The following is a 27285-nucleotide window of genomic DNA, read 5'->3' on the forward strand; positions in this document are numbered from 1 at the left end:
CAGAATAGATCCCTGGGGCTCTCCATTATTCACCTCTCTCGATTGAGAAAATATACCATTTAGCTCTATTCTCTGTTTGCTATCTTTTAATCATTTCCCATTTCACAATAATACATTACCCCCTTTCCTAAGAAGTCTCTCATGAGGATCTTTGTCAAATGCTTTCTGGAAATCCAAATATACTATATCAATTGGCTCACCTTTATCCACATGTTTATTTACACCCTCAAAAAAATGTAGCAAATTGGTGAGGAAATACTTCCCTTAGTTAAATACACGTTAGCTTTGCCCATTAAACTATGCCTATCTATATATTCAGCAATTTTGTTCTTTATGATAGTTTCTACCATTTTGCTGGCACAGACATCAGGCTCACTGGATCCTGGATCACCCATTGATCCCTTTTCAAAAACTGGTATTACATGGGCAACCCTCCAGTTAACAAATTTTAATGATAGTTTACAAATTACTAATAGCAGGCCTGCAGTTTCATTTTTTTAAAGTTTTTTTTAGCACTCTGGGGATGTATACCTTCTGGGCCAGGTAATTTGCTATTCTTTAGTTTATCAATTTGCCCTATTACATCTTCCAGATACACAGAGATTTGTTTAGTTCTGCTGAATATCGTTTGAATATCATTTGAATATCATTTCTGGCATATGAATCTCTCTTACATCTTCTTCAATGAAGACTGAAGCAAAGAATTCATTTGGTCTCTCTGCTATGGCTTTTGTCATCCCTAAGTGCCCCTTTTACCCAAACTAACTCCTTCTCAGGCTTTCTAATTTGAATGTACCTAAAAAAGGTTTTATTGTAAGTTTTTCTTTCCACAGCAAGCTTCTTTTCGAATTCTCTCTTTGCCTTGCTCGTCAATGCTTTGCATCTAACTTGCCAGCGCTTATGTTGTTTCCTATTTTCTTCATTTGGATCCCTTTTCCATTTCTTGAAAGATGTTCTTTTTCCTATTATAGCCTCTCTCACTTTACCTTTTAATCATGCTGGTAATCCACCTTTTCTAGTGAATGGAATACATCTGGTCTGGGCTTCCAAGATGGTATATTTAAATAACATCCATGTCTGATATAAACTCTTATCCTTTGCAGTTGCTCCTTTCAGCTTTTCATAACCATTCTCCTCATTTTATCATAGGTACCTTTTTGAAAGTTAAATGCTGTTGCAGGTTATAAATTACCTGAATCAGATCTGCAATTTTGCATTTGAATTCTTTCAGAATTGTAGGATGAATACCATCAGGTCCTAGTGATTTGGTATTATTTAGTTTGTCAATTTGCATTAGTATTGTAGTAGCATTAGAATACGAGTTTGTAAGGCATTAACATATAAGTGTAGACTGTGCAGTATCAGAGTTATTACTGAGAACTGCACTGTTTCAGAGTTAGAATATAAGAGATCTACCTGTTACTGAAGACTTTACTGCAGTTGTAAACTTTGATAACCAACATCTCTTCAACTATTAGTTTCCCATAGTGAGGCCAACGGAAGATCTAGAAAACAAACAAAAACAATTATGTGTTCACGTCTGTAAGTGTGAGACAATAATACCTAGGATATACTTTAGTCAGGGACAAATACGTCAAAGACATTTGAGGTGTCAAGTTTAATGAGGCAGAAATGCATTGTGTAGTTCACATGAAATAGCTTTCAAACTCAACTGGAAATGAATTTCTTTGAGAGAAAGATTTTAAAGAGGCATATATATTATAGTTAACTGAATTGTATGTAATACTACAATTTCTGTTAGGAGCCAAGACTTCCCTTGAAGAGCAGATATTCTTGTAGGCTGTGAGAACAGACAGTTTTTATCTTTGACATTTTTAGGAGAGAAATGTGTTGGAATTGAGAATTTTTAGAAGAGAGACAGTGGACTAATGTTATATCTTTGACCAAAAGAGAATTAAGAGTTTTATGGATGAACCTCAGACATTTCCCTTTCTTGTCTATTCAGCTGAAAGAGACTGGCAAGAACTGGTGGCAATCATCAGATTTTTTTTTTTTAATCTAGAATTTTATATTCCACTTTTCACAGCACTTCAAAGTAGATTACATTCAGGTACTGTAGGTATTTTCCTATCCCTAGAGGGCTTATAATCCAATGGAGGATAAAGTGAGTTGCCCAAGGAGCAACAGTGGGACTTCAACGCTGGTCTTCTGGTTCATAGCCCACTGCTCTAACCACCAGGCTACTCCTTCCCATTAATGTGTAAGTGGTCAACTGAGGTTAATTCTATCTGGATATTTAGCTGGCAGGTATTCAGGCTGAATAGCCACTCTAAAGTTACTTAGACAAAGTTGTTTGGGTAACTTTAGGACAGCCATTTATCCAGAATATCAGCGCTTCCTGGACAAAGTAAAACTGTGCACTGGGAATGCTCTCATTGCCCTGGTAAATTTTGTAATGGGCAGAGAATTAAAAATGTTGGAGGTTTTATGTGGCTAGCACCAAAAGTTAGCCAAACGCTTTGAATATGAACATCAATAAGAACATCTTTGTGATAAATAAAGGACCAGTTTCCGTTCTAGCACAATAAAAAAAACAAGCATAGAAGGGAATGTTGTCTATGGAGGTGCTTCTCAACCGGTGCACCTTGGGAAAGTTCCTCCTGCACCACAAGGCTGTCAGCCTCAGCATGATCCTCCTCTCAGGGTTCATGCTCTTACTCTATTGGCCAGTGCCCCACGTCTCTTGCTTGCTGATCCAACTCCTCCCCTTTGTCCCCAAGGCAAGCAGACAGCATTGAGGGTCAGGAGCTGGGAGCCCACACAAGTGCAGTGGATGGAAGAGAAGAGCATCTGTTCCCTGCTTCAGCTCCTCCCCACCTGCTGCCTGGGTGGCCAGGCTCTTCTCTCTTGTGTTCCATTTGCTTGGAGAATCATTGCCTCAGCCTCTTCCCATCTATCCAATCCTACCCCTACCTGCTGCCCCAAGTTCACAGCTCTTCTCTGCTAAGCTCTTTTTGTTCCCAGAGTCACTCCCCCACCTACTCCCCATCCCCACCTGCTGTCTGGATTACAGGGCTCTTCTCTGTTGTGTTCCATTTGCTTGGAGAATCATTGCCTCAGCCTCTTCCCATCTATCCAATCCTACCCCTACCTGCTGCCCCAAGTTCACAGCTCTTCTCTGCTAAGCTCTTTTTGTTCCCAGAGTCACCTACTCCCCATCCCCACCTGCTGTCTGGATTACAGGGCTCTTCTCTGCTGTGCTCTGTTGTTCTGCTGGGAGAATTGCTGCCCCGGGCCTCAGATACCTGTGCTGCAGGAACTTGGGATTCAGCTGACAGCAAAGTCGGAAATCACCAGAGCTCCAGTCAGGTGACAAAGATTTGTGGGAAGAGAAGGGACGGGGGTGGAGGGATGAATGCTGAAAGGAGATGAGAGGAGAAGGGATGAATGCTTGGGGGGGGGGGTGCAGTGCAAAAGGAGATGAATGTTGGGGGGAGATGAGGAGGGGATGTGAATGCTTGGGAGAGGAACTACAGGATACTGCACAATTTTAGGCACCGCTGCTCCTACTGGTCAGAGGTGGGGAAGGTTTGGGAGGACAAGCTGAGCCATATCAGGGGAAGGAGAGAGAGAGAGAGGATCAGGTATGAGAAGGTGGGGACCAAAAAGAAGCAGGAAAAGGGAAAGAGAGAGACTGAGAACAAGGGACTGAGGGACTGAGGGAGAGGAATACGGGAGAAAGGATCCTGGGCAAGGGTGATGGAGAAGGAAAGGGAAAGGAAAAGGGACTCAAGAGAGAGAGGACAGGTAGTGGGAAGGGAGATGGAGAAGTGACAGGAATAGGAAGAGAAAAGGGGGACTGGAATATAGAGAGAGATGCAGGGATGGGGAAGCAAAGAGAAAGAGAAAGAACACTGGATAGGGAGAGGGGGAGGGGGACCCAGTATGAGGGAGAGAAGATCAGGTATTAGATAGACAGAGGGAGAAAGGACCAGTAATGGGGAGAGAGAGAAAGAGGAATGGAAAAGGAGAGAGCTGGGGCTGGGGGGGGGGGGTGTGAGAGAGAGCAGACCTTGGATTTTTGGGTGGTGGAATCCTGGGAGATAATAGAAGATAAAGGGAATGAGGAATGGAGGAGAAAGAAGAGGAGGAATGAGCAGAAAGACTAAAGGAAGAAAAAGTAGTAAAATATCCACTCAAGTAAAGAGACAGAGAAGAATAAAAGAAGACACCAGAGAGAGAAGGAAAAGCAAAAAAAACAAAACCATAAAGACAAGTGAATGACAGAAAGAAAAACTGAGCCAGAAAATAAAGCCAGAGAGACACCAAAATTGGAAACATTGCTATATAGAAAAGATTAATAACTCATCAGTATGAAATATCCTGGGACACAGTTCAAAGTCTGTGACCTGGATATGTCTCTCACATGGAATAATTGAATTTTGTTGGCTAAATTTGACTGTTTCTGGTATATAATTAATTCTCTTGTACGTAGGACATACCCACCAGCACAGACGTTTGTATTTATTAAGCCATAAAATATTTTGTGATAACAGAACTTAAGAGAATATCAGGCTAATTTTAAAACGAGTGCACGTGTGCCCATACACACATGTACAGGCACATGAGCAGAGATTCGCTGCAGTTTGAAATCATGCACGCATTTGCGCGCATATGTTTTAAAATAACACCTCCCACTAATAAGTATGCACATAATCTCAAGAGATTGCCTGAGAAAACATGCGTCATGTATCTTTCCTAGGACTTTGCCTGCGCTTGCATGTGTAAGTAGGCGGAATTTAAAACATGATTGCGTGAGGGACAACCCAATTAGCCCACCAGTTTGCTCAATTAACATTGAGGTCTTCAAGGCCTCTCTGGTCCTTCATCCTGCACACCCCCCGCAATTTACTCAGCCCCCTCACCCTGTCCTGTTCCTCATCTGGAGTCGCAGGAAAGTTACATGGAAAACAAGCTGACGTGCGCCGCGGTCTCAGGTTTTAAAATTATGGAGTTAGGCGCGTAATTGTTGGCCCTGCCCTGAACACCCATGCTCCGCCGACGCCCTGCCCCTTTTTCCACCCTCTTATTTTTGACTTGCACACACCTTATATATACGTGTGCTTCTCGGCTTGTTAAAATCCGTGTTGCTTGCGGGCAGCCCACATATGCGCATATGTGGGCATGTTTGCTTGAGTTAACGCTTTTAAAATCGACCTTTGTGCTTTTAGGCATGTTTTGAGAGTAAATTAGCACAATTTCCTAAGGGGACAGTCCACTGGACTCCCTGCCCCCCTCTTAGCACCTCAGAGTGTCCCAGATTCATCTACCAGAAATCTGGTAACTTTACCCTCCCTCCCTCCTTCCCACTTCTTGCCCGGTGTGCAGCCTCTGCCAGATTGAATTTGATGTTTAACTGTGGGGGGCCCTGTAATCAGATATCAGGCACACACAGATAAGAAGTACTGCTCTCCTCCTGCCAGTGGAAAGGGGGAAGGGGAAGAATCGTGTAAAAGTTTAGTCTGGGCCGCCACGTGCATTGATGAACAGGCTTAAAAGTGAGCCATGGAATAAAGAAGGCTGAGAAGCACTAGTCTGTGGGACTTGGGCCAGATTCTTAAATTTAGCACTTTTGGACAGACGTCTTGCAGTGTTTTATGTCCAAGTCGTCCTTGAATAATTCTGCTGTAATGTTTTTCCCTTCCTGAAGTAGCAGAATAATCGATTTTTGGGCAAAAGATGTTTTATTTTTCAAAATTCCACAAGCAAACTTGCAGGCTTTTTGCACATTTTTTTGCTTTCCCAAAACTTAAATCTGTCCTTATCTATCGGAGGTGGGCAGAGTGACACAAGCATTCTTTGTTCTTTTTTCAGTTTCAGGGCTAGCCAAACTTAATTACTGTAAATGACTTCAGGAACATTCCAATGACTCAGCCCGCTTGTTATTTTTCTTGTCGATTCCCTCCCTCAGCCTCACCTATGAAGATAATTTTCCTGGTATACCTCAGCTGCGCTAGTTTGAATGAGGAAACAGAAGTTATAAATAGGTCTCGATGACATGGGTTCAGTGGCAGAGTGAATTTGGTGACAGAATTAGCGTTTAGAGAGCATTTAGGCAACAGTACTGGTAATATAATTTCTCCTGACAATTTAGCGGGATGTCAGCAAATTTAAAGAATAAAGTTAGCTTGAAACAGTTGGGATATCAGAGCCTATGCAATACAACTTTTACAAAACAAAAAAACAGCATGGTCATGCAAAAGAGTGTAATAGGGAAAAAAAGTGCATCTTATGGAGTGAAAAATACGGTAATTGCGATGGAGAAGGTTCAGAGAAGGGCAACCAAAATGATAAAGGGGAAGGAACAGCTCCCCTATGAGGAAGGACTAAAGAGGTTAGGGCTGTTCAGCTTGGAGAAGAGACGGCTGAGGGGGGATATGATAGAGGTCTTTAAGATAATGAGAGGTCTTGAACGAATAGATGTGAATCAGTTATTTACACCTTCGGTTAATAGAAGGACTAGGGGGCATTCCATGAAGTTAGCAAGTAGCACATTTAAGACTAATTGGAGAAAATTATTTTTCACTCAATGCACAATTAAGCTCTGGAATTTGTTGCTTGAGGATGTGGTTAGTGCAGTTAGTATAGCTGGGTTCAAAAAAAGTTTGGATAAGTTCATGAAGGAGAAGTCCACTAACTGCTTTTTATCAAGTTTACTTAGGGAATAGCCACTGCCATTAACTGTATCAGTAGCATGGGATCTTCTTGGTGTTTGGGTACTTGCCAGGTTCTTGTGGCCTGGATTGGCCACTGTTGGAAACAGGATGATGGGCTTGATGGACCCTTGGTCTGACCCAGCATGGCAATTTCTTATGTTCTTATGTTCTTAATAAGAGGCTATAATCATGTACATTACAAAAAACGCATTAGCTATTATAGCTAATAGCATTACCTTGTTAGGTCGAGGGCAAACTAAACAGTGTGAAGCAACTGACCTGAGCATGCTCAGTTCTCTTTTCCTCTTATTTCCTCCTGCTGGCTTCCAAGGGGTATACATGTAAATCAGGAAGATGGGACTTGCTTGTTAGTTCAAAGGGAAGAAGTGGGAGACCAACTATACTTCAGGGGAGGAGGTTAAAGGAGAGCAGAAAGCCGACATGATGGCACGTGTACAGCCTCTGTCTTCTGTGTCATTAAGGATCTTTAGAGAGGTGTCAGAGGATATGGTTGCAGATAGCATGGGGGATGCTAGGGGGAAACTCAGGAAGGAATCTGGCAACTCTGTCTCAGAAGGGTATCACCATCATGTAGGGTAGACATCGCAATGCCTGCACCACCGAATCCCATTGCTTCTAAGCTCATAGACCTGAACTGTGTACTGGGGATGTGCTGTCATTTTAAAACAACCAAAACTCTTTTGTTTCCCAGAGTTTGCTTCTGCTACAAATTAATGAAATCTTGCTTATGTTCCCCCATGCTCTCTTTCTTCTCTCGGTACCTACGCTGGATGGGCAAATATTAAACTCCATTTCAGACCATCTCTAGTCACTGACTATTATACCCCCCTTTCCTCCTTCCAAAGGCTCATGGTCTCCAGCAACCATGCTGCCCTGGATCTCTGGTTCTTTTGAGCCAGAGAGGTGACAATTAAGTCCCACATACTCCTTCCAAAGGATCACATCTCCAGCAGCCATGCTGCCATGGATCTCTAGCCATGTGGTTCTTTTGGGCTTTGTGGCCAACCATTATGCCCAATGTCCCCTTTTCACAGGATCACAACTCCAGCAGCCATAGATCTCCAGTTGCCTGGTTGTTTTGTGGCAGGAGAGGCAAAAACACTGCAACCAAAGCATTCCCCTGGCAGTATTCTTCACTGTCTGCCAGGCCCCAGCCACCATCCTCTGGCAAGAGGCTGGGTTGGAGCAGGAAACAAAAATTTGGCTCAAGGGATGACTTTCAATGGATTACAACAAGGTAACTGTTCTGCTATATATGAAACTGTGACCCAGAATCAGGTAGTCTACAATGATTTAGTACCATCTACCTTCTGTTCACAAGCCAGTTCTGAGTAAAATGACTCTACTCACCAGCCGGGCAACCAGTTATAACAGGCTTCACAGCACACTGGTATCATCCCATTTAGTGGGGATTCTGACTTCGAGGCATTTAGTCATAATCCCCTAGATGGGGCACTGCCCCATTTGGTTCCTCAGCAAAGCACATACACCAAATGCCTGAACATGTGGTTCCTGTCATACTGAATAGGATTACTATTGCAAGAATAGTAGGGTTAAACTAATCTGTCTCATGATGGTCTAAACCCAGCTCATGTTCCCTATTAGAGGGTGAACAATCCAATGCTTGGTGAATTCTTCTTCACAATGACTAGAAGAGCTAACATCAAAGGATAAAAAAGCTATGCTGCTATGAACATTTGGTCACCATAAGCCAATTTAATTTATTCATTTATAGCCCACTTACACAATATCACTAAGTGGGGAATATCAAACACACACAATCATTAAAAAACAATAAGCAATAAAACAGTGTTCCTAGCATAGAAGTAATACAAACAAAAGTCAAATACATAGCTACAACTAATCTAAATAAGTATAAAACAGTAAAATTCGCAATGAACTGTGCAAGTTAAAAGTTAAACCAACAATTATCTGGCTGAAAATCATATAAGATAAGATAAAATTCAATAAAAAATTTGTCGGATAAGGCAGTCTTTGAAAGACCCTTAAATGTCTCGGAGAAACTTTCTAATCGCATATCTTGGGTCAATGTGTTCCACAGTTGGGGGTGCCACTACCGAAAATGCTTGCTCCCTCATAGTACACAAACAAGCATGTCTTGCACATGGAACTTTCAAAAGGCCACAATCCATAGACTGTAGAAGCCTATTTGCGCTCCCAGGCACACACCCCCCCCCCCCCCCCCCCCCCCCGGAGGCACCATGCAATATTTAAATTAGGGGGTCATGTTAGCAAGGAGGGGCTAGGTTCGCTTGCCTGCCCCTTGTGCCTCCTTGCTAAGGAGGGCCCGAGTGTGTCGGCCCTCCGCCAGTTAGGAAAACCGACGCCGAGTTTATCGGCGGTGGTTTCCTAAACGCCACACAGCCAGGGGTTCAGGAAATGGACACTTGGGTTTTTTTTAAACTTTCTTTTTTAACTTTATTTACTTTAATTTCTCCTCCTACTTAATATCACAATGATATTAAGTAGGAGGCAGTACAGAAAAGCAGTTTTTTTCTGCTTTTCTGTACTGGTTTAAGGAGCGCTCAGCTATTAACACCTGCTCCAGGCAGGCGTTAATTTCTGATCGCTAAATGTGCGCCCTAGATGCACATTTTTTTTTGGCATAGAGAGTGAACAGCTAATAGCCTCATTCACATGCATTTGCATGTGATGAGTGCTATTAGATTCACTCCGCATTGTAGAGGTGCTAATCCCCTCTACAACCCATATCCAGCTGTGGGGTTAACAGTGCACTTGGCTGAACTCACTGTCTTACATCAGCCCATAGGTTAATACTTCGCATAAATATTACTGCAAATTATGTTAACTTTTTGCACTAATACCACATAATTGCATTTTCCAAGAGAGAGAGGGAGACTGAGACTATGTACAAGGCCCTTCTAGTAGTTAGCTATTTATATCTCTATAGGAGGCCCACCTAGTAACTCGAAGTAAATATGGGTAGTGATGAGAGATTTGTACAATGTTTTCTCAACCTAGCTTGATGGACTCTCTACCTGGGTAACATCAAGCTAGGTTGAGAGAACATTGTACAAATCTCATCTTTGGGTGAGTTTCCTCACTCCGAAGGACATCAAATCTTCCAAGAGTGTACTGTTCTTTTCGTACGACTCATTCTGAATGTCAAAGTAGCCCCTAACCCCTACACTACTACCTAACCTCACCTCGAGTAAGTAGGTGGGTCTCATATAGAGGTATAAATATCTAACTTCTCTCTCTCTCTCTCTCTCTCTCATTCATTGTGGCACTTACCGCAAAGTGTGAAAAAGTTATCGCACTCTGCAGTAATACCTATGTGAAATGCTAAGATAGTGCACTTTGTGATAAAAAGGCTATTACCATAAAACACACCACTACTTAGCCACATAAGTCCTGTTTATCTGGCTAAATAGCACTGAATGCACTTTGAATATTGGGCCCCCCAGTGCTTCCCTGCTGTGCACTGTAAACTAAAAATATCAGGCAGTTCCAAAAAGCTTTTGAGGATCAGGATGCTCTTCAGACTCAAGCTTCTGGATGCCTATAGTGATCTTTGGTTACACTATCAAAGAAAAGACCTTTGTCCTTTGGGAAGATATTTATTGGAAATACATTTGCTTTGTGCAAAGAAAGGCAGATTTATTTTTGCATCATTCATGTGTGTGTCAGTCTCTTTTCTCTGACACCTCCCTCTCTCTCTTCTACGCTCCCCTGTCCTAATGGTGCCCTGTGAAAGCTTTCTTTGTATATTTGGTGGCAGAGGAAGGACTAAAGTGTCTTGGCTAGTCACTTGCACCTGGGGAAGACCCTCCTGTAGGAGAGGTCCTCTGCTTTCTTCATTAGCCAAGGAATGGGGCAGGATCCCCCACAAAAAGGCTGCCATCGATAGGCAATGTAAGTGCCAGCAGAGAAAGAAAAGGAGGAAAGTACAGCCTGTCAGACAGACCAAGCTGTCTCTTATCTTTTTTTGCAACTACGGATTTTCTATATTGCCAGGGACCTTCATTTTCAATTTCTATTTTATTTTGCCTGGGAATTTAAAAGTTAAAAATGAAATCAGTGGAAAAATAACTTTTCCACTGATTTTTCTCCTCTGTTATATCAAAGTTATTTTCCTCTGACCTTTGTTGTTATAACATCGAGAATCCTATGCAAAATAAAACACAGACTGAAAACGAACGTCCATATAAATTGCTTATCCCAAGAGTAGAAGAGGACATGGGATGAGCACGTAGAATCCTCAGATAGCAGAGGAATTAGGGGAAGGTTTTGAGCAGCAGTGCCTTTTCTTTTTATTTTAAAGAAGGTGGGTCAGGAGTGGGGGTTCCCATGCCAACCACTGTTTTTTTATCTTACAGGTTGGAAGGGAGGGAGATAGGATCAGAACTAAAAGAGACTGTTGTTTTTAATCTTGGAGGGAAGGTTGGCTGGCCAGATTTTGAACCTAGATTTGACTAGCCGAGTTAGTCGGCTAGCACTGAAAATCAGTGCTAACTACCTAACTTAAATTTAGCTACCTGGTGAAATTTAGGGACCAAATTTAGCGGGTTAGCTGGTTTCTGAAGAACAGTATATCTCCCTAACTGGTAAAACATCTATTTTTTTGCTAGTAGATGTGGCTATCTAGTTAATTATTGGAATAAAGAAATTATAACACAACAAACAAAACTACATATGTGCTCTCCAAGAAACTGGTGGGGTCTGGTCCTATCTGCCTGGGCTGAGCTGAGCCCAATCAGGGCCTCCCAGGGGCCCCTCTGATCCCTACCCGCCCCTGAAAAATTTGCCGGTATTGGGGATCTCCCCAGCCCCCACATATCCCTTCTGTGGGGATCCAGGAGAAAAAAACATAGAAAACTAACAGCAGATAAAGATCGTTATGGCCCATCCATGCCAACTATTATGATCCCTACCACTCACTCAAAGATCCTCTGTTTATCCCATGCCTTCTTGAATTCCGATACTGTCCTTGTCTTGGAACAGGGAGGCTGTTCCATACATCCACCACCCTCATCCTATGAACCCCCCCCCTTATTCTAGAGCCTTCTTTCCTTTGAAAAGGGCCCACCTCTTCTGCATGAAAATTCACTCTTGCCCCACCACGATCCTTTAAAAAATGACACTGGTCAGCCCGAAGACTGATGCCAAAGTATCATCACTTTGGTGCCTGCCACCATTGCCATTTTTAAATGCATTGCTCCAGCTCCTTTCTTTTTCCAGGATACCCATGGAAGGGGTAAGTGGGGGCTGGAGCCTTCAGCCCTAACACATTTTTCAGGGGAGGGGAGTCAGAAGAGGGTAGGAGGCACCCTGAGATAGCTCTGGATGGGCTTGGCTCAGCCTAGCCAGGGAGGCTTGGACTCCTCCAGTTTCTTAAGGGGCGGGAAGAAGATTAGAAGTGCTTGGGGAGGTCCTTGGAAACCCAGGAATCAGGGGTCCATGAAAGCCAGGAGGCCACTTTTTTAACAAAATAAAAAGATCCCAAAATGTTCTGGTATTTTTATGCAAGGCTATTTTAGGTTCAGATGCACAATTAATTTAAAATAAATGCATATCCCTATGAGAGAACATACCTGACAAAGCAGCATGGAGGAGGCTGGCTAGGACCTTATTGACTAGGAAACATGCATAAGAGGACAAGAAGATGACACAAAATTATTCAGAGTAGTTAAATCACATGTGGATTTTGATAAATTGTAGGAGGACCTTGCGAGACTGGAAGATTGGGCATCCAAATGGCAGATGAAATTTAATGTTGACAAGTGCAAGGTGTTGCATATAGGGAAAAATAACCCATGCTGTAGTTACACAATGTTAGGTTCCATATTAAGAGTTACTACCCAGGAAAGAGATCTAGGCATCATAGTGGATAATACTTTAAAATCGTCGGCTCAGTGTGCTGCAGCAGTCAACAAAGCAAACAGAATGTTAGGAATTATTAGGAAGGGAATGGTGAAAAAAACAGAAAATGTCATAATGCCTCTGTATTATTTATTTATTTATTTATTTATTTAAAAACTTTTATATACCGGCGTTAGTGGGGACATCACACCGGTTCACATATTAACAGTAGATCGGAAATTACATTATAACAAGGCGAGGGAACTTGGAAGGGGGAAACAATAGCAAAGCATAGAGGATAGTGAACAAGCAGATAAACATTAAAAACGAGTAATTACAGTATTTACAGTATTAGTAACAATATATACAATGGTATCCTAAGAAAAGATGATGATCAGGGGAATCGCAGAATGAGTTGGGGGTTCAAGAGAAAGGTGCGTAGCTAGGGGGTATGGCAACATGGTCTATTCTGGGTAGGCAAGTTTGAAAAGCCAAGTTTTCAATTTCTTCTTAAACTTGATAAGGCAGGGTTCGAGGCGCAGGGTGAGGGGCATGGAGTTCCAGAGGGAAGGGCCGGCAATTGAGAGGGCACGGTCACGGGCAAAGGAAAGGCGGGCTGTCTTTAGAGAGGGTACATGTAGAGTGCCACTATTGGTAGATCTGGACGGGCGGGAGGAGTGGTGGGGGGTAAATGGGATGTCTAGCCAGTTGGAATTGTGTGAATGAATGGATTTGTGTATAATAGTGAGGGCTTTATAGTGGATGTGGGAGAGGATGGGGAGCCAGTGGAGATTTTTGAGAATTGGGGTGATATGATCGTATTTGCGTGTGTTTGAGAGGATTCTTGCTGTTGCATTTTGCAACATTTGCAGGGGTTTAATTGTGGCGTAGGGGAGGCCAAGGAGGAGAGCGTTGCAGTAATCCAGTTTGGAAGCGATGGTGGCCTGGATCACTGTGCGAAGATCTTGGGGGTAAAGCAGGGGTTTCAGTTTTTTTAGGACGTTAAGTTTATAAAAGCCTTCCTTGAGTATGGAGTTGATGTATGTCTTCATGTTTAAGTGTTGATCAAGGAGGTCACCAAGAACCCTTACGAATGGTTGGGCGGTGGCGGAGTTAATGTTGGGATCGTTGGCAAAAGGTAGAGGGAGGGTGGCATGGGGGGAGATAAGTAGGATCTCAGTCTTGGTGGCATTGAGGGCTAGATGGAGGTTGGTGAGGAGGGAATTGATGGCCTCAAGGCATTTTTCCCAGTGCTTTAGGGCATCAGAGATGGAACTTTGAATGGGGATGACGATCTGGACATCGTCGGCATAAAGATAGAATTTAAGGTTAAGTTCGGAGAGGAGTTGACAGAGGGGTACAAGATAGATGTTAAAAAGGGTGGAGGATAGTGATGAACCTTGGGGGACTCCCTGTTGCAGGGGACGTGGGTTGGATATAGTATCACTTCATGGTGAGACCATGGTGAGATACCTCTGTATCACTTCATGGTGAGACCATACTTTGAGTAGTGCGTGCAATTCTGGTCGCCGCATCTCAAAAAAGATATAGGGGTAGATTTGAAAACCTGCGCACGGGCGCAGATTTCTTCGTGCAACCCGGCGCGAACAAATCTACGCCCGATTTTATAACATGTGTGCGCAGCCGCGCACATGTTATAACCCCCCCACCCCTTACCTTTGTTGAAGAAGTTACGCCTGCCTCCGGGCAGGCATAACTTATGCGTGCCAGCCAACGACCAGCCTGCGATCCTGGGCACAGCGGCAAATGGCCACTGTTCCTGGAGACTCAGGCCACGCCCCCCCAACCTGCTCCTGGACCGCCCCGGACCGCCCACGCCCCACCCCTTTTTGCAAGCCCCGGGACAAACGCACGTGCCGGGGCTTGTGCGCTCTGCTGAGCCTATGCAAGATAGGCTCGGCGCGCGCAGGGGCAGCTTGGTGCAGCTTTTCGGGGGTTACGCGCATATCTTACGCATGTAACCCTTTGAAAATCTGCCCCATAGTTGTGATGGAGAAGGTACAGAGATGGGTGACCAAAATGATAAAGGGGATGGAACAGCTTCCCTATGAGGAAAGACTAAAGAGGTTAGGACTTTTCAGCTTGGAGAAGAGACGGCTGAGGGGGGATATAATAGAGGTCTATAAAATCATGAGAGGTCTAGAATGGGTAAATGTGAATCGGTTATTTACTCTTTCAGATAGTAGAAGGACTAGGGGGCATTCCATGAAGTTAGCAAGTAACTCATTTAAAACAAATCGGAGAAAATTCTTTTTCACTCGACACACAATTAAGCTCTGAAATTTGTTGCCAGAGGATGTGGTTAGGGCAGTTAGTGTAGCTGGGTTTAAAGAAGATTTGGATAATTTCCTAGAGGAGAAGTCCATTAACTGATATTAATCAAGTTTACTTAGGGAATAGCCACTGCTATACTGGCATTAGCAGGATGGGATTTACTTGATGTTTGGGTACTTGCCAGGTGCTTGTAACCTGGATTGGCCACTTTTGGAAATAGGATGCTGGGCTACATGGGCACTTGGTCTTACCCAGTATTTCAACTTCTTATGTTCTTAGGGGCAGATTTTCAAAGGCCTGCGCGCGTAAATCCTGGGGTTTATGTGCGTGGCTGGGCCTTGCGCGCGCCGGGTGAATTTTCAAAAGGGCTCGGCCACGCAAGTAAACCCCGGAACGTGCACAAGTGCCAGGCCTCTTCAAAGGGGCGGACCAGGGGCGGGGTCTGGGCGGAGCAGGATGGGGGCCGGCCAGGACAGTGGACATTAGCTGCTGTCCCTTGGAAGCATGTGCCGGAGCTTAATTGGAGCAGACTGGGAGGGAACTGGGGAAGCCCGGATTATGTCGCTACTTGGAAATTGCAAATGTTCACTCGCCCCCCTTGCGTGTGTGGATTATAAAATCCGGCACACATGTCTGGGCGGCCACCGAATTTATTAACATGTGCATACCGGCGTGCACATGTTATAAAAAGTGCGTCCATGCGCACCGGGAACCGTGCGCATGTTATAAAATCTACCCCTTAGAGTCTGATGAGCTACTTGTAAATTGAAGACATTCTGGTCAGATACTTCTGAGCCTAATTGGAAGTGGAGACAGACTGAAGAAACTTATTTTGGCCAACTTTTGTGAAGATTATAAAATATTTGGATGCATTATAATTCTGAAAAAGTTTTGAACATACACTGCTGCTTGTATCCTGTTATGGGTTATTGCAAATAAAAGCAGCCAAGTTTGCAATGCCTTATAGTTGTTGAAAATCATTAGAGAAAGAAGAGATAATTGTTTCACTTAGGATTGTGTAACTTAAGCCTTTTGGCATTGGTGGCCTACTTCAACAACTGTTAAACCAGCTCAAACAGAACGCACACAGCTGTTCTCATTTCTAATGTTAGAATTTTACTGAGCTGTAATGGCATATGCAGGCAGCCTGAGACATAGATAACTCTGCACTATTTAAATCCACTGTAACTGTGCTGTTTCTTCATTGACCTGATGAAGAGAGGATAACTCTAGAAAGCTCATCACAGATATAGGGGCAGATTTTCAAAGGCTAAGCGTGTAACGTACGAGCGTAACCCGAGAAAATCTGCCCCTCCGCGCACCGAGCCTATTTTGCATAGGCTCGGCGGGGCACGCAAGCCCCGGGACGCGCGTATGTCCTGGGGCTCTGAAAAAGGGGCGTTCCGGGGGCGGGGCTGTGGGTGGAACGCTGGCCCGGGGGCGTTCCGGGGATGGGACAGAGGCCTCTGGAACAGCCGCCATGGCCCGGAGGCAGGCGTAACTTCAACGATAACGGTAGGGGTGGGTGTTTTAGATAGGGCTGGGGGGCAGGTTAGATAGGGGAAGAAAGGGGAAGGTTGGGGGGGGGGGGGCAGAAGGAAAGTTCCCTCCGAGGCCACTCCGATTTCGGAGGAAACGAAGGAAACCTTCGCGGCTCGGCAGGCGCAAGTTGCACAATTATGCACCCCCTTACGTGTGCCGACCCTGGATTTTATAACATGCGCATTTTAATTTGGTTGTGCATCAGAACTGTGGGTATTTCTTAATAATGTATTTTTATTGTGGTTTTATACATTGTTTTCTGATGTACATTCCTGGGGAAAAATTGAAAATGGATTTAATGTGCAGTTTTGCTCGGTGTACATAGGTACCAAATGCATTACTGAGTGTTGTTGGATTTACGCGCGTAGGTGGGGACACGTCTAAGTCCTGGGGCTTTGGGAAAGGGGTGGGGGGCGGGGAGGGCCAGAGGCCTCCGGCACAGCGGCCATTTACCGCTGTGTTGGAGGATCGCATGCTGGCTGGGTGTCGGCGTGCGCAACCTGGCGCAGCAGGTAAAACAATTTTTTGGGGGGGTCTAGGTTAGGGATAGGGGGTGGGTTGGTTGGGGAAGGGGAAGGGAGGTTAGGGGAGGGAATTGGTGAAGGCCGTGGGCGTCAGTGCGCGCAGGGTGCACAATTGTGCACCCCCTTGCACGCCCCGACCCCCGATTTTATAACATGCGCACACCTGCACGCGCATATTATAAAATCGGGAGTCCATGTGCTCGCGCTGCACATGGAAGCGCACACGCATGTTTATAAAATCTACCCCAAAGTACACTAAATATTGATGCCCAAATTTTCAAAGCACTGCGCACACTAAAACCAGAGGACACATTGTGGCCGTGCCGAGCGCAATTTTAAAAACGTCCCGGCCATGCGGGTATCCCCTGGTACACGCAGAAGTGCCTGCATGTCTGAAAGGGGCGGGCCAGGTGTGTGGTTTAGGCAGGGAGGAGTGGGGAGGGGGCGGCCGGGACAACGGCCATTAGGCCCTGTCCCGGGGAAGCAGGCACTGACAGCCGGCCAGCGTGCATAACTTACTTCTGCTCCGAAGGAGCAGGTAAGTTATAAAACAAAAAAAAGTAGGGTAGGTAGGTAGGGGTTAGGGGTTGGGGAGGAGAGAGGAAAAGGTAGGAAGGGTAGTTAGGGGGATAGGAAAGTTCCCTCCCAGTCCGCTCCTTAATTGAAGTGGACTGGGAGGGAACTGGGGAAAAATCAGATCGAGTCGCCGTGCGTATTTAAAACATCCCCCTCCCCGCGCGCACAAGTGAGGCCCCCGCTTGCACATGCATGCACCGATACAAAACAAGGCACGCATGTGAGCACGGGCATCGGATTTTAGAACAAGCACACGTCGGCGCATGCATGTTATAAAATCGGTGCGTCCATGTGTGTGCGCCGGGAACGTGTTTTTTTTTTTTTTTAATATACCCCTGAGGTATTAAGGAAGATAAATTGGTTAAGCTGATTCCTCAGTTTCTTACTTGAGGTTATTATTCTTATTTTTTGGTGTTTCTTTTTAGTTTTCCACTCCTCCCTCATTGTTATGTGGGCTAAAAAAGTTGGCTGTTTTCTTTATGATGATTTTATTCGTTCCTAAAGTCATATTTTATATTTCTTGTTATTTCATTAAATGTAATGTTAATGATATAATTAATAAAAATACAAATTGTAAACTTTTATCATTTGTAACAGCTCCTTTTACATTTTTTGTAACTAATTTCTTCATCTTTTCATATTATCCTTGTTTAAAGTTAAATGCCCTCCCTTCAGCGATTATGTTAAATATGGTTATGTTTTCATCACTATTACCAAGTGGTCCATCACTGTTACCTCTCGCACCACATCCTGAATCCTAGTGAAGATGATATTTATTTATTTATTTATTTGTTGATTTAGTCATGCCGGTTTACATTGTAACAAATTAACAAGAGAGTGAAATACAATAAACAGGGAAGGGGAAGGGGGAGTAGCAATGAAGGAGGAGAGAGGACAGCAGTAGGAAGGATAGAGAAAGAGAGATATTTTATAGGAACATTTGAAATATAAATTAACAATAGATTAGACAATATATGTACAGGTGGGCTGGTAGGTACCAGACCATTGATGTCAGTGAAAGGGATAGAAGGGGGGGGGGGGGGGAGGGAGAGACAGGGAATGATAAGCTAAGGGTGGAGGAGGGGAACTAATAACACAGTATTTAGGAGTCTTTGCTAGGGGGAAGAAACACTGTATTTTGGAGACTTTGCTAAGGGGGAAAGAAAAGGGGAGAAAGAGGAGATGCAGATAGGAGGAGGGGATGGTGAGAGGGCTGAGGGATTAGAGTGCAAGCTAAGTTGGGTCAACATCTGGATACGCTAATGTAAAGAGCCAGGTTTTGAGCCCTTTTTTAAATTTAGAAAGGTTAGGTTCTAGACGGAGGGCCGTGGGCAGGGTGTTCCATAGGGAAGGGCCGGCAATGGAGAAAGCCCTTTCTCTGGTTGAGGTATGGTGAGCAGTTTTTAGGGAGGGGGTGTATAGATTTCCAGCAAGGTTGGATTTGGAGGGGTGGGTTGATGATTGGAAAAGTGGTGCATTCTCGAGTCAAGTGTGATTTTGATTGTACAATAGATTGTGGAGAATGGTGAGTGTTTTGTATTTTATGCGGGAGGCTATAGGTAACCAGTGGAGGTCTTTTAGGATAGGGGTAATGTGATCCAATTTACGTGCGTTTGTTAGGATTCTGGCCATGGCATTCTGTAATAGTTGGAGGGTTTGATAGTAGAGAGAGGGAGGCCCAGAAATAAAGAATTGCAATAGTCCAGTTTAGTTAAGATAGTTGCCTGTAGGACTGTGTGGAGGTCTTGGGTATATAGCAGGGGTTTAAGTTTCTTTAGGATGTGCAATTTGAAAAAGCCTGTTTTTATGGTATTGTGGATGTGAGATTTGAAATTTAAATGTTGGTCAAGATAGACACTGAGATCTCTCACATTGCAGCTGAATGTGTCGGGAGGAGGGTTGGTGTTGCTTAAGGCAGGGAGCGAGCGAGCTGGGGGGATTGGAGATTGTGAGGAGCTCCGTTTTAGTTACATTTAAAGCGAGATGTAGGTTTGAGAGGAGAGTGTTGATTGAAGTAAGGCAAGAATCCCAAAATTGTAATGTTTTGGGGAGGGATTCTTGAAGTGGGATGAGAATTTGAACGTCGTCAGTGTACATGAAGAACTTTAGGCCAAGATCAGAGAAGAGATAGCAGAGGGGAAGGAGATAGATATTGAAGAGCGTGGAAGAGAGGGAGGAACCCTGTGATGCCCTGAGTCAGGGGAATGTGGGATGATTCGCAGTTGGCTATTTTTACGGTGTAATTTCTGTTGTTGAGATAGGACGAGAACCATTGCAACGCAGAACCAGTGACACCGATTTCAGCAAGGCGGGTGAGGAGTATGGTATGATTGACGGTGTCAAAGGAAGCAGATATGTCAAGTAGGGCCAGTATGTATGATTGACCATGGTCCAATCCCTTGAGTATAGTGTCAGAAAGGGTAAAAAAGAGGCTTTCAGTGTTACGGGCTTTACGAAAACCAAATTGAGCCGGGTGAAGGGTGTTGTGCTCTTCAAGGAATTCGGTGAGCTGGATATTGACTATTTTCTCCATTATTTTTGCTATGAAAGGCAAGTTAGAAATAGGGCGATAATTAGCTGGGATACTGGGGTCAAGGTTAGGTATTTTTAGGAGGAGTTTGACTACTGCATGTTTAAGGGGGTCGGGTACTTTGCCATGTGAGAGGAGCAGTTTATTATGTCAGCCAGGAGTTTTGAAATGGTGGCAGGGATGGAAAGAAGAGTCTTAGTGGGGATTGTATCTGATGAATGAGTGGCGGGTTTAGCCTTTTGGAGGATTCATTCAATCTGTTTAGGAGAGGCGAGTTCAAGGGACTCGAGGTTAGCGCTTGAATTTTTGGGAAGGGGGTTGACAGGGGAGGGATTAACAGGGAAACATTGGAGGACATTAGTGATCTTGTTTCTAAAAAAACATGGCAAGTTCCTCACATTTAGTGCTGGCATTTTCTTCAGTGGAGGGAGGGGGGAGGGGTGGTTAGTTCAGTGACAAGAAAAGAGAGCATTGGAATTGAATTGGTAGTCATGTATTTTGGCGGAATGGTAGTCTCATTTTGCTTTTAGAGTGAAGAGATTTGTAGGCAGCTGCGTGAGCTGGGGATGGAGTCTTTTGCCAGGCTCTTTCTTTATTTCTCAATTCATTTTTTAGCTTTTTTAATTCAATAGTGTACTAAGGTTTTTTTACTGACTTCTTGTGGGAAATTTTCTTTTTTACTATAGGGCAGACTTCATTGGCTATGGTGGCGGTGAGATTGTTCCAAGAAGATAGTGAAATATCAGGATTAGTAAGGGCAATGCGCGGTGATTTTTCTTCGAATGCTGTAATGAGAGTATCAGTAGAGCAGGGTTTACGGTAGGAGACAGTGCTATAGAGGAGGTAGGTTGAGGGGTGGGGGTGTTTATGGTGAGGAGAGCATTTATAAGGGAGTGGTCGGACCATGGGACCGGGATTGTGGAAGGGGTATGGTGAGATTGAATGTTAGCATTAATGAATATAAGATCAAGAGTATGACCTGCTTTGTGTGTGGGGGTTGTCATCAGTTGTATGAAGCCTATAGCTTGAAGGGTATTTAGGAAGAGTTCACAAGATGGGGAGAGAGGGAGAGAGGGAGGGCATCTACGTGGAGGTTGAAATCTCCTAGAATTATGGCAGGGGTGTCAATAGTGATGTTGTCTGATAAAAATTCGATGAGGGGAGAGGGATCCTGATCAAGCTGCCCTGGGGGGGGGGGGGGGGGGGGCGTATATGAGGCAAACTTGTAGTTCTTTGGCTTTGAAGAGGCCAATTTCAAGTTTATGGGGAGCAGTGATCTTTTGAGGTTTCAGGTTGAGATGGGTTTTTTTGCAGCGAGGATGAGGCCTCTGCCTCTTTTTTTGGGTCTTGGAATTGAGAAAATATTGTAGGACTGGGTAGGTAGGTGATTGATGAAGACTTGGTCAGTATCCTTAAGCCAGGACTCAGTGATGGCACAGATGTCTGGGTTGGTGTCGGTAAGCAGGTCAAATAAAATCGGTGCTTTTTTTGAAATGGATTGAGCATTAAAGAGAAGAATTGCTATGGTAAAGAGGCCTAAGAATTGTGCAAGGGGAGATACCATGATAGGTATGAGGTGTTTGCTGTGATATGGGGCACGGGGATATGGGGGGGGTGATGTATACGTGGGATGGAGAGAGGGTACATTATAGTATAGTGCAAATTGGCTAGGGATGAGAAGAGATAGAGGTTAACAGCAAATGTTGCTGCAATGCTGGTGCCAGATAGGTATAGTCAAGCGATACAATTCAGTTAACAAGGTGGGTGGGGTACGAGAAATCTGTAGGAAATGCAGTGAAGCAATTAAATAAGCAAGTAACAGGATTGGCAATACTACAGGAAAAACAGTGCAGGGAGATTATAAATAATTGAGGCTGAGCCTAAATAAGCATATCACAGAACTTATTAAAATACATAAGGCAGAGCTATTATTAGGCTGAGTATAAGTGAGAGGACTGCAACTAAATACTCAGATAAAAAATAACCAAACTAAGTGTCAAAGTAGTAATATAAATACTGGTGATTAATGCAGCAAAGGGTACAGTGGAGTGTTCATTCAGAAAGTGGTGACAATTGTATGTTACTTGTTGGAAGAGAGAAACAGTTCTTGCTGTGGGCAGAGGCAGATAGAGAAGAGTCCGATGGGTTGTGGTTGCAGGTGGTGCGCAGCGAAAGGTAAAGATCTTGGAGTCAATCATCGGAGATGCAAGAAATGTCTGAAAGGCTTCTGTGGAGAGGGTTGTACGAAAGGGCACACCAAGGGGCGCACCAAGGGGCAACCTCCTTGATCGCACTCCTTAGGCGCGCAACGCCTGCATGAGAAGGAGAGAATTTAAATGCAGAATCTGTTAGCTTCTTCTCTGATGTGTTCCAGCTGGGGGAGGGGTTAGCAACCACGAGGTGGAGGGGAGGAGTGGGTCCGACCGGAGGGCTGAGCACAGAGTAACTCAATCCAAGCTCTGGATCCTGGCTTGGAGAGCAGTTGCTCCATGAAGCAGTCATTTATAGCATCTAGAAACTTTGGGGCAGATATTAAAAGCTACGCGCGGGCGTAGATTTGTGCACTCAACCCAGCGCGCACAAATCTATGCCCGATTTTATAACATGTGCGTGCAGCTGCACGCATGTTATAAAATCCGGGGTCGGCGCGCGCAAGGGGGTGCACACTTGTGCACCTTGTGCGAGCCGAGCCGCGCAGCCTTCCTTCGTTCTCTCCAAGGCCCCTCCGAAATCGGAGCGGCCTCGGAGGGAACTTTCCTTCTGCCCCCCCCACCACCACCTTCCCCTTCCTTCCCTTACCTAACCCGCCCCCCAGCCCTACCTAAACCCCCCCTTACCTTTAACTTAGAAGTTGCGCCTGTCACCGGGCAGGCATAGGTTGGCTGGCCCGCGATCCCGGGCACAGCGGCAAATGGCTGCTGTGCTTGGAGGCTCCGGCCCCGCCCCTTTTTCAAGCCCCAGGTCATACGCATGTCCCGGGGCTTGCATGCAGCGCCAGCCTATGCAAAATAGGTTCAGCACACGCAGGAAGAGTTTTAAAGGGTTACGCGCATATATTACACACGTAACCCTTTTAAAATCCGCCTCTTTATCTCCCTAGCATGTCCTTACATGATACTCACCCAATCATTATTGGGGTAATGGAAATCTCCCATTATTATTGTATTTCCTAAGGTTTAGCTTTCCTAACTTCTGTTAGCCTTTTACAGTCTGTCTCTTCATCCTGACCAGGTGGACAGTAATATACCCCACAGCTATACCTTTCCCCATCACACAGGGAATTTCTATCCATAGAGATTCCACAATACATTTTGTTCTCTGCAGGACCTTTATCCTGTTTGACTCTTTGCCATCCTTAACATAAAGCATTACCCCTCCACCAATGTGACCCAGCCTATCATTTTGATATAATTTGTACTCTAGGAATAGTGTCCCATTGGTTATCCTCCTTCTACCAGGTTTCCCAGATGCTTATTATGTCTATATCTTCGCTCAGTGTAATACAATCTAATGTTCCTATCTTATTTTTTAGACTTCTTGTATTCACATACAGACAATTCAAAATATGATTTTTAATTGTATTCACTACTTGCCTAATAGTTTAAAATGGGTAGTTTGGAATTATCTCTGTATGTTCTTTATTTAAATGCACCTGGGCTCCTTCTCCCTGTTTACAAACTCTCTGTTTGGATATTTTAACTTACCCATTATGCCGGTATCCTTTGAAGATGCCTCATTCTGAGCCATGTGTTCCTGACTGTTGATGATCTAGTTTAAAAGCTACTCATTCTCATTTTTAACTGTTAGTGGCAACAGCCTTGATAAGATAGAAACCATCCTTTCAAATAGGCTCCCTCTTTCCCAAAATGTTACCCAATCTGTAACAAATCTAAAGCCCCCTGCAACATTGCCTCATTCACACATTGCCTGCCTCTGGAGTCCTACATGTGGAATGGGGAACTGTGAATATTATCCTGGAGGTTCTGGATTTCAGCTTTCTACCTAAATGCCTGAATTTGGCTTCTAGAACCTCCCTCCTACACCTTCCTATATCATTGGTATCCACATGTACTAAGACATTTGATTCCTTCCCAGCACTCTTTAAAATCTTATCTAAGTGGTGTGTGAAGACTACTACCTTTGTACCAGGCAGGCAAGTTACCAAGCAAGGGGTTGAAAGGGCACTTAGAGAAGATAAGGCCATCGCAGAAAGATTAAATGATTTCTTTGCTTCGGTGTTTACTGAAGAGGATGTTGGGGAGGTACCCGTAATGGAGAAGGTTTTCATGGGTAATGATTCAGATGGACTGAATCAAATCACGTGAACCTAGAAGATGTGGTAGGCCTGATTGACAAACTGAAGAGTAGTTAATCACCTGGACCGGATGGTATACACCCCAGAGTTCTGAAGGAACTAAAAAATGAAATTTCAGACCTATTAGTAAAAATTTGTAACCTATCATTAAAATCATCCATTGTACCTGAAGACTGGAGGATAACAAATGTAACCCCAATATTTAAAAAGGGCTCCAGGGGCTATCCGGGAAACTACAGACCGGTTAGCCTGACTTCAGTGCCAGGAAAAATAGTGGAAAGTGTTCTAAACATCAAAATCACAGAACATATAGAAAGACATGGTTTAATGGAACAAAGTCAGCATGGGTTTACCCAAGGCAAGTCTTGCCTCACAAATCTGCTTCACTTTTTTGAAGGAGTTAATAAACACGTGGATAAAGGTGAACCGGTAGATGTAGTGTACTTGGATTTTCAGAAGGTGTTTGACAAAGTTCCTCATGAGAGGCTTCTAGGAAAAGTAAAAAGTCATGGGATAGGTGGTGATATCCTTTTGTGGATTACAAACTGGCTAAAAGACAGGAAACAGAGAGTAGGATTAAATGGACAATTTTCTCAGTGGAAGGGAGTAGGCAGTGGAGTGCCTCAAGGATCTGTATTGGGACCCGTACTTTTCAATATATTTATAAATGATCTGGAAAAAAATACGAGTGAGGTAATCAAATTTGCAGATGATACAAAATTATTCAGAGTACCGGTAGTTAAATCACAAGCAGATTGTGATAAATAGCAGGAAGACCTTCTAAGACTGGAAAATTGGGCATCCAAATGGCAGATGAAATTTAATGTGGATAAGTGCAAGGTGATGCATATGGGGAAAAATAACCCATGCTATAATTACACAATGTTGGGTTCCATATTAGGTGCTACAACCCAAGAAAGAGATCTAGGCGTCATAGTGGATAACACATTGAAATCGTGTGCTGCGGCAGTCAAGAAAGCAAACAGAATGTTGGGAATTATTAGAAAGGGAATGGTGAATAAAACGGAAACTGTCATAATGCCTCTGTATCGCTCCATGGTGAGACCGCACCTTGAATACTGTGTACAATTCTGGTCGCCGCATCTCAAAAAAGAATTAATTGCGATGGAGAAGGTACAGAGAAGGGCTACCAAAATGATAAGGGGAATGGAACAGCTCCCCTATGAGGAAAGACTAAAGAGGTTAGGACTTTTCAGCTGTCTGCCACCTGCCTTAAAGACCTCAGCTCATTCCTGACCTGCCTGCCTGCCTGCTGCCTGCCTCAAAGACCTTAACTTGCTCCTGATCTGCCTGCCTGCCTGCCGCCTGCCTCAAGACCTCAGCCTGCCTTTGACCTCGTCTAACCTCTGGTATCTGACCTCTGCTTCATTGACCATTCCTTGGAATGACTCCTAGACTCTGACCTCTGCCTGTTTGACCTCGTCTCCAGATTCCGCCTCTGTTCCTAGCCTTGTCATTGCCTACACTATTCTGGTCCTCCTTGCTCCACCTGACCTGCAGTCTCGAACTTGACTGCGCTCCCCTTCTGTCCGTGGGCATGCCAGACTTCCACTGTCCCAGGAGACCCTGTGAGGCCCACCTAAGTCCAAGCGGCCCGGGTCCCTACAGGCTTCTCCCAGGGGGACCTCGGGCTTCCAGTAGTGAAGCTCTTCCTAGCCTCTGTCTCCTCCAGTGCTCCATCCCCTGGGGGCAGTTCCCTCCTGGTCCCTACCAGGAGGTGGTTCTCCACTGCCTCAGGACAAGGGTCCACCCCCAAGTACAACATCAGATTATAATCAAATAAAATATTACACAGAACATTCAAATAAAATTTAACAAGAGATAAAGTAAAATAAAATTAGAAATAAAATCAACACAATATAAATGAAATAAGATAAAATAAAGCATAGATATAAAACCATTAAAGTAAGATTAAAAATAAGAGAAATAATCAAATTCTTTTAATAGTGCTCGAATATTATGTCGGTAACTCATTATTAAAAGCTTGTTTAAACAGCCAGGTTTTCAGCTTTTTCTTAAATTTTTGATAATTCGTCTCTAATCTTGGTTCAGCTGGAATTACGTTCAAGTCTGGAGCCAGCAATTGATAAAGCTCTTTCTCTTACTTTGTTCAAATGAGTGATTTTAACTGTTGGAATAGACAGCAAACCTTTATTAACTGACATAAGGGTATGTTGAGGAGTATAAAAATTGAGAGTGGCATTTACTCATTCCATTTCTTCATTAAATATTGATCTATGTATCAAACAAAGAGCCTTGTACTCAATTCTGTATTTTACTGGGAGCCAGTGTAGATCTATAAGAGTTGGAGTAATATGGTTGAATTTTCTTACACCTGACAATATTCTTGCTGCTGCATTCTGTAATAATTGAAGAGGTTTTATAGTATTTTTAGGTAATCCTAATAGTAAGGCATTACAATAGTCCAGTTTCGAAAATACCAATGTTTGCAAGACAGTCCTGAAGTCATTATGGTTTAGTAAAGGTTTCAGTTTTTTAAAAATACGTAATCTGTAAAAACCAGCTTTTATTATCATGTTTCTGTTACTTTTCATATTTAATTCAGAATCAATAATTACACCAAGGTTGAGGGCCAAGCTCACTACAATAGTGTCAGATGAGTCAAGGCAAAAAGTCATGGGCAGATTGGCATTAATCTTATAACTAGTCTTTCCTCGTGGTTTTCCCCCAAGTTTAATAAACTAATCTACATTGGAATAGCAAACAAGCTATGAAAGGCAGAATAGAAATTTCAAATTAATTTAAATTAAATTTCCAAAAGAATAAGCATAGTTTTTACCCTGTACTCCATCCGCAAAAATAGCAGTTTTCTAAGAAATTATCTGGGTAGTTTCTCTTTGAAAATTCACTAAGATGGCTTTCAATACCATTTTTATTCTGATGATTCCTAGATCTACCTTTCTACACCAGAAATTCCAC

The 27285-nt window shown here is 43.8% G+C and overlaps 1 protein-coding gene across 1 annotated transcript in view; it reads right to left on the reverse strand.

Moving 5' to 3' along the window:
- Positions 1–27285, reverse strand: part of LOC115097189 (fer-1-like protein 4) — a 359866-nt gene that overhangs the window by 300620 nt on the left and 31961 nt on the right. The window contains exon 3 of the mRNA XM_029612774.1: positions 1417–1505. Within this exon, the coding sequence (XP_029468634.1) occupies positions 1417–1505 (89 nt within the window). The remainder of the gene's footprint in view (positions 1–1416; positions 1506–27285) is intronic.

The sequence above is a fragment of the Rhinatrema bivittatum genome, chromosome 8 (assembly GCF_901001135.1).
Source record: "Rhinatrema bivittatum chromosome 8, aRhiBiv1.1, whole genome shotgun sequence".
NCBI classification, from domain to species: domain Eukaryota; kingdom Metazoa; phylum Chordata; class Amphibia; order Gymnophiona; family Rhinatrematidae; genus Rhinatrema; species Rhinatrema bivittatum.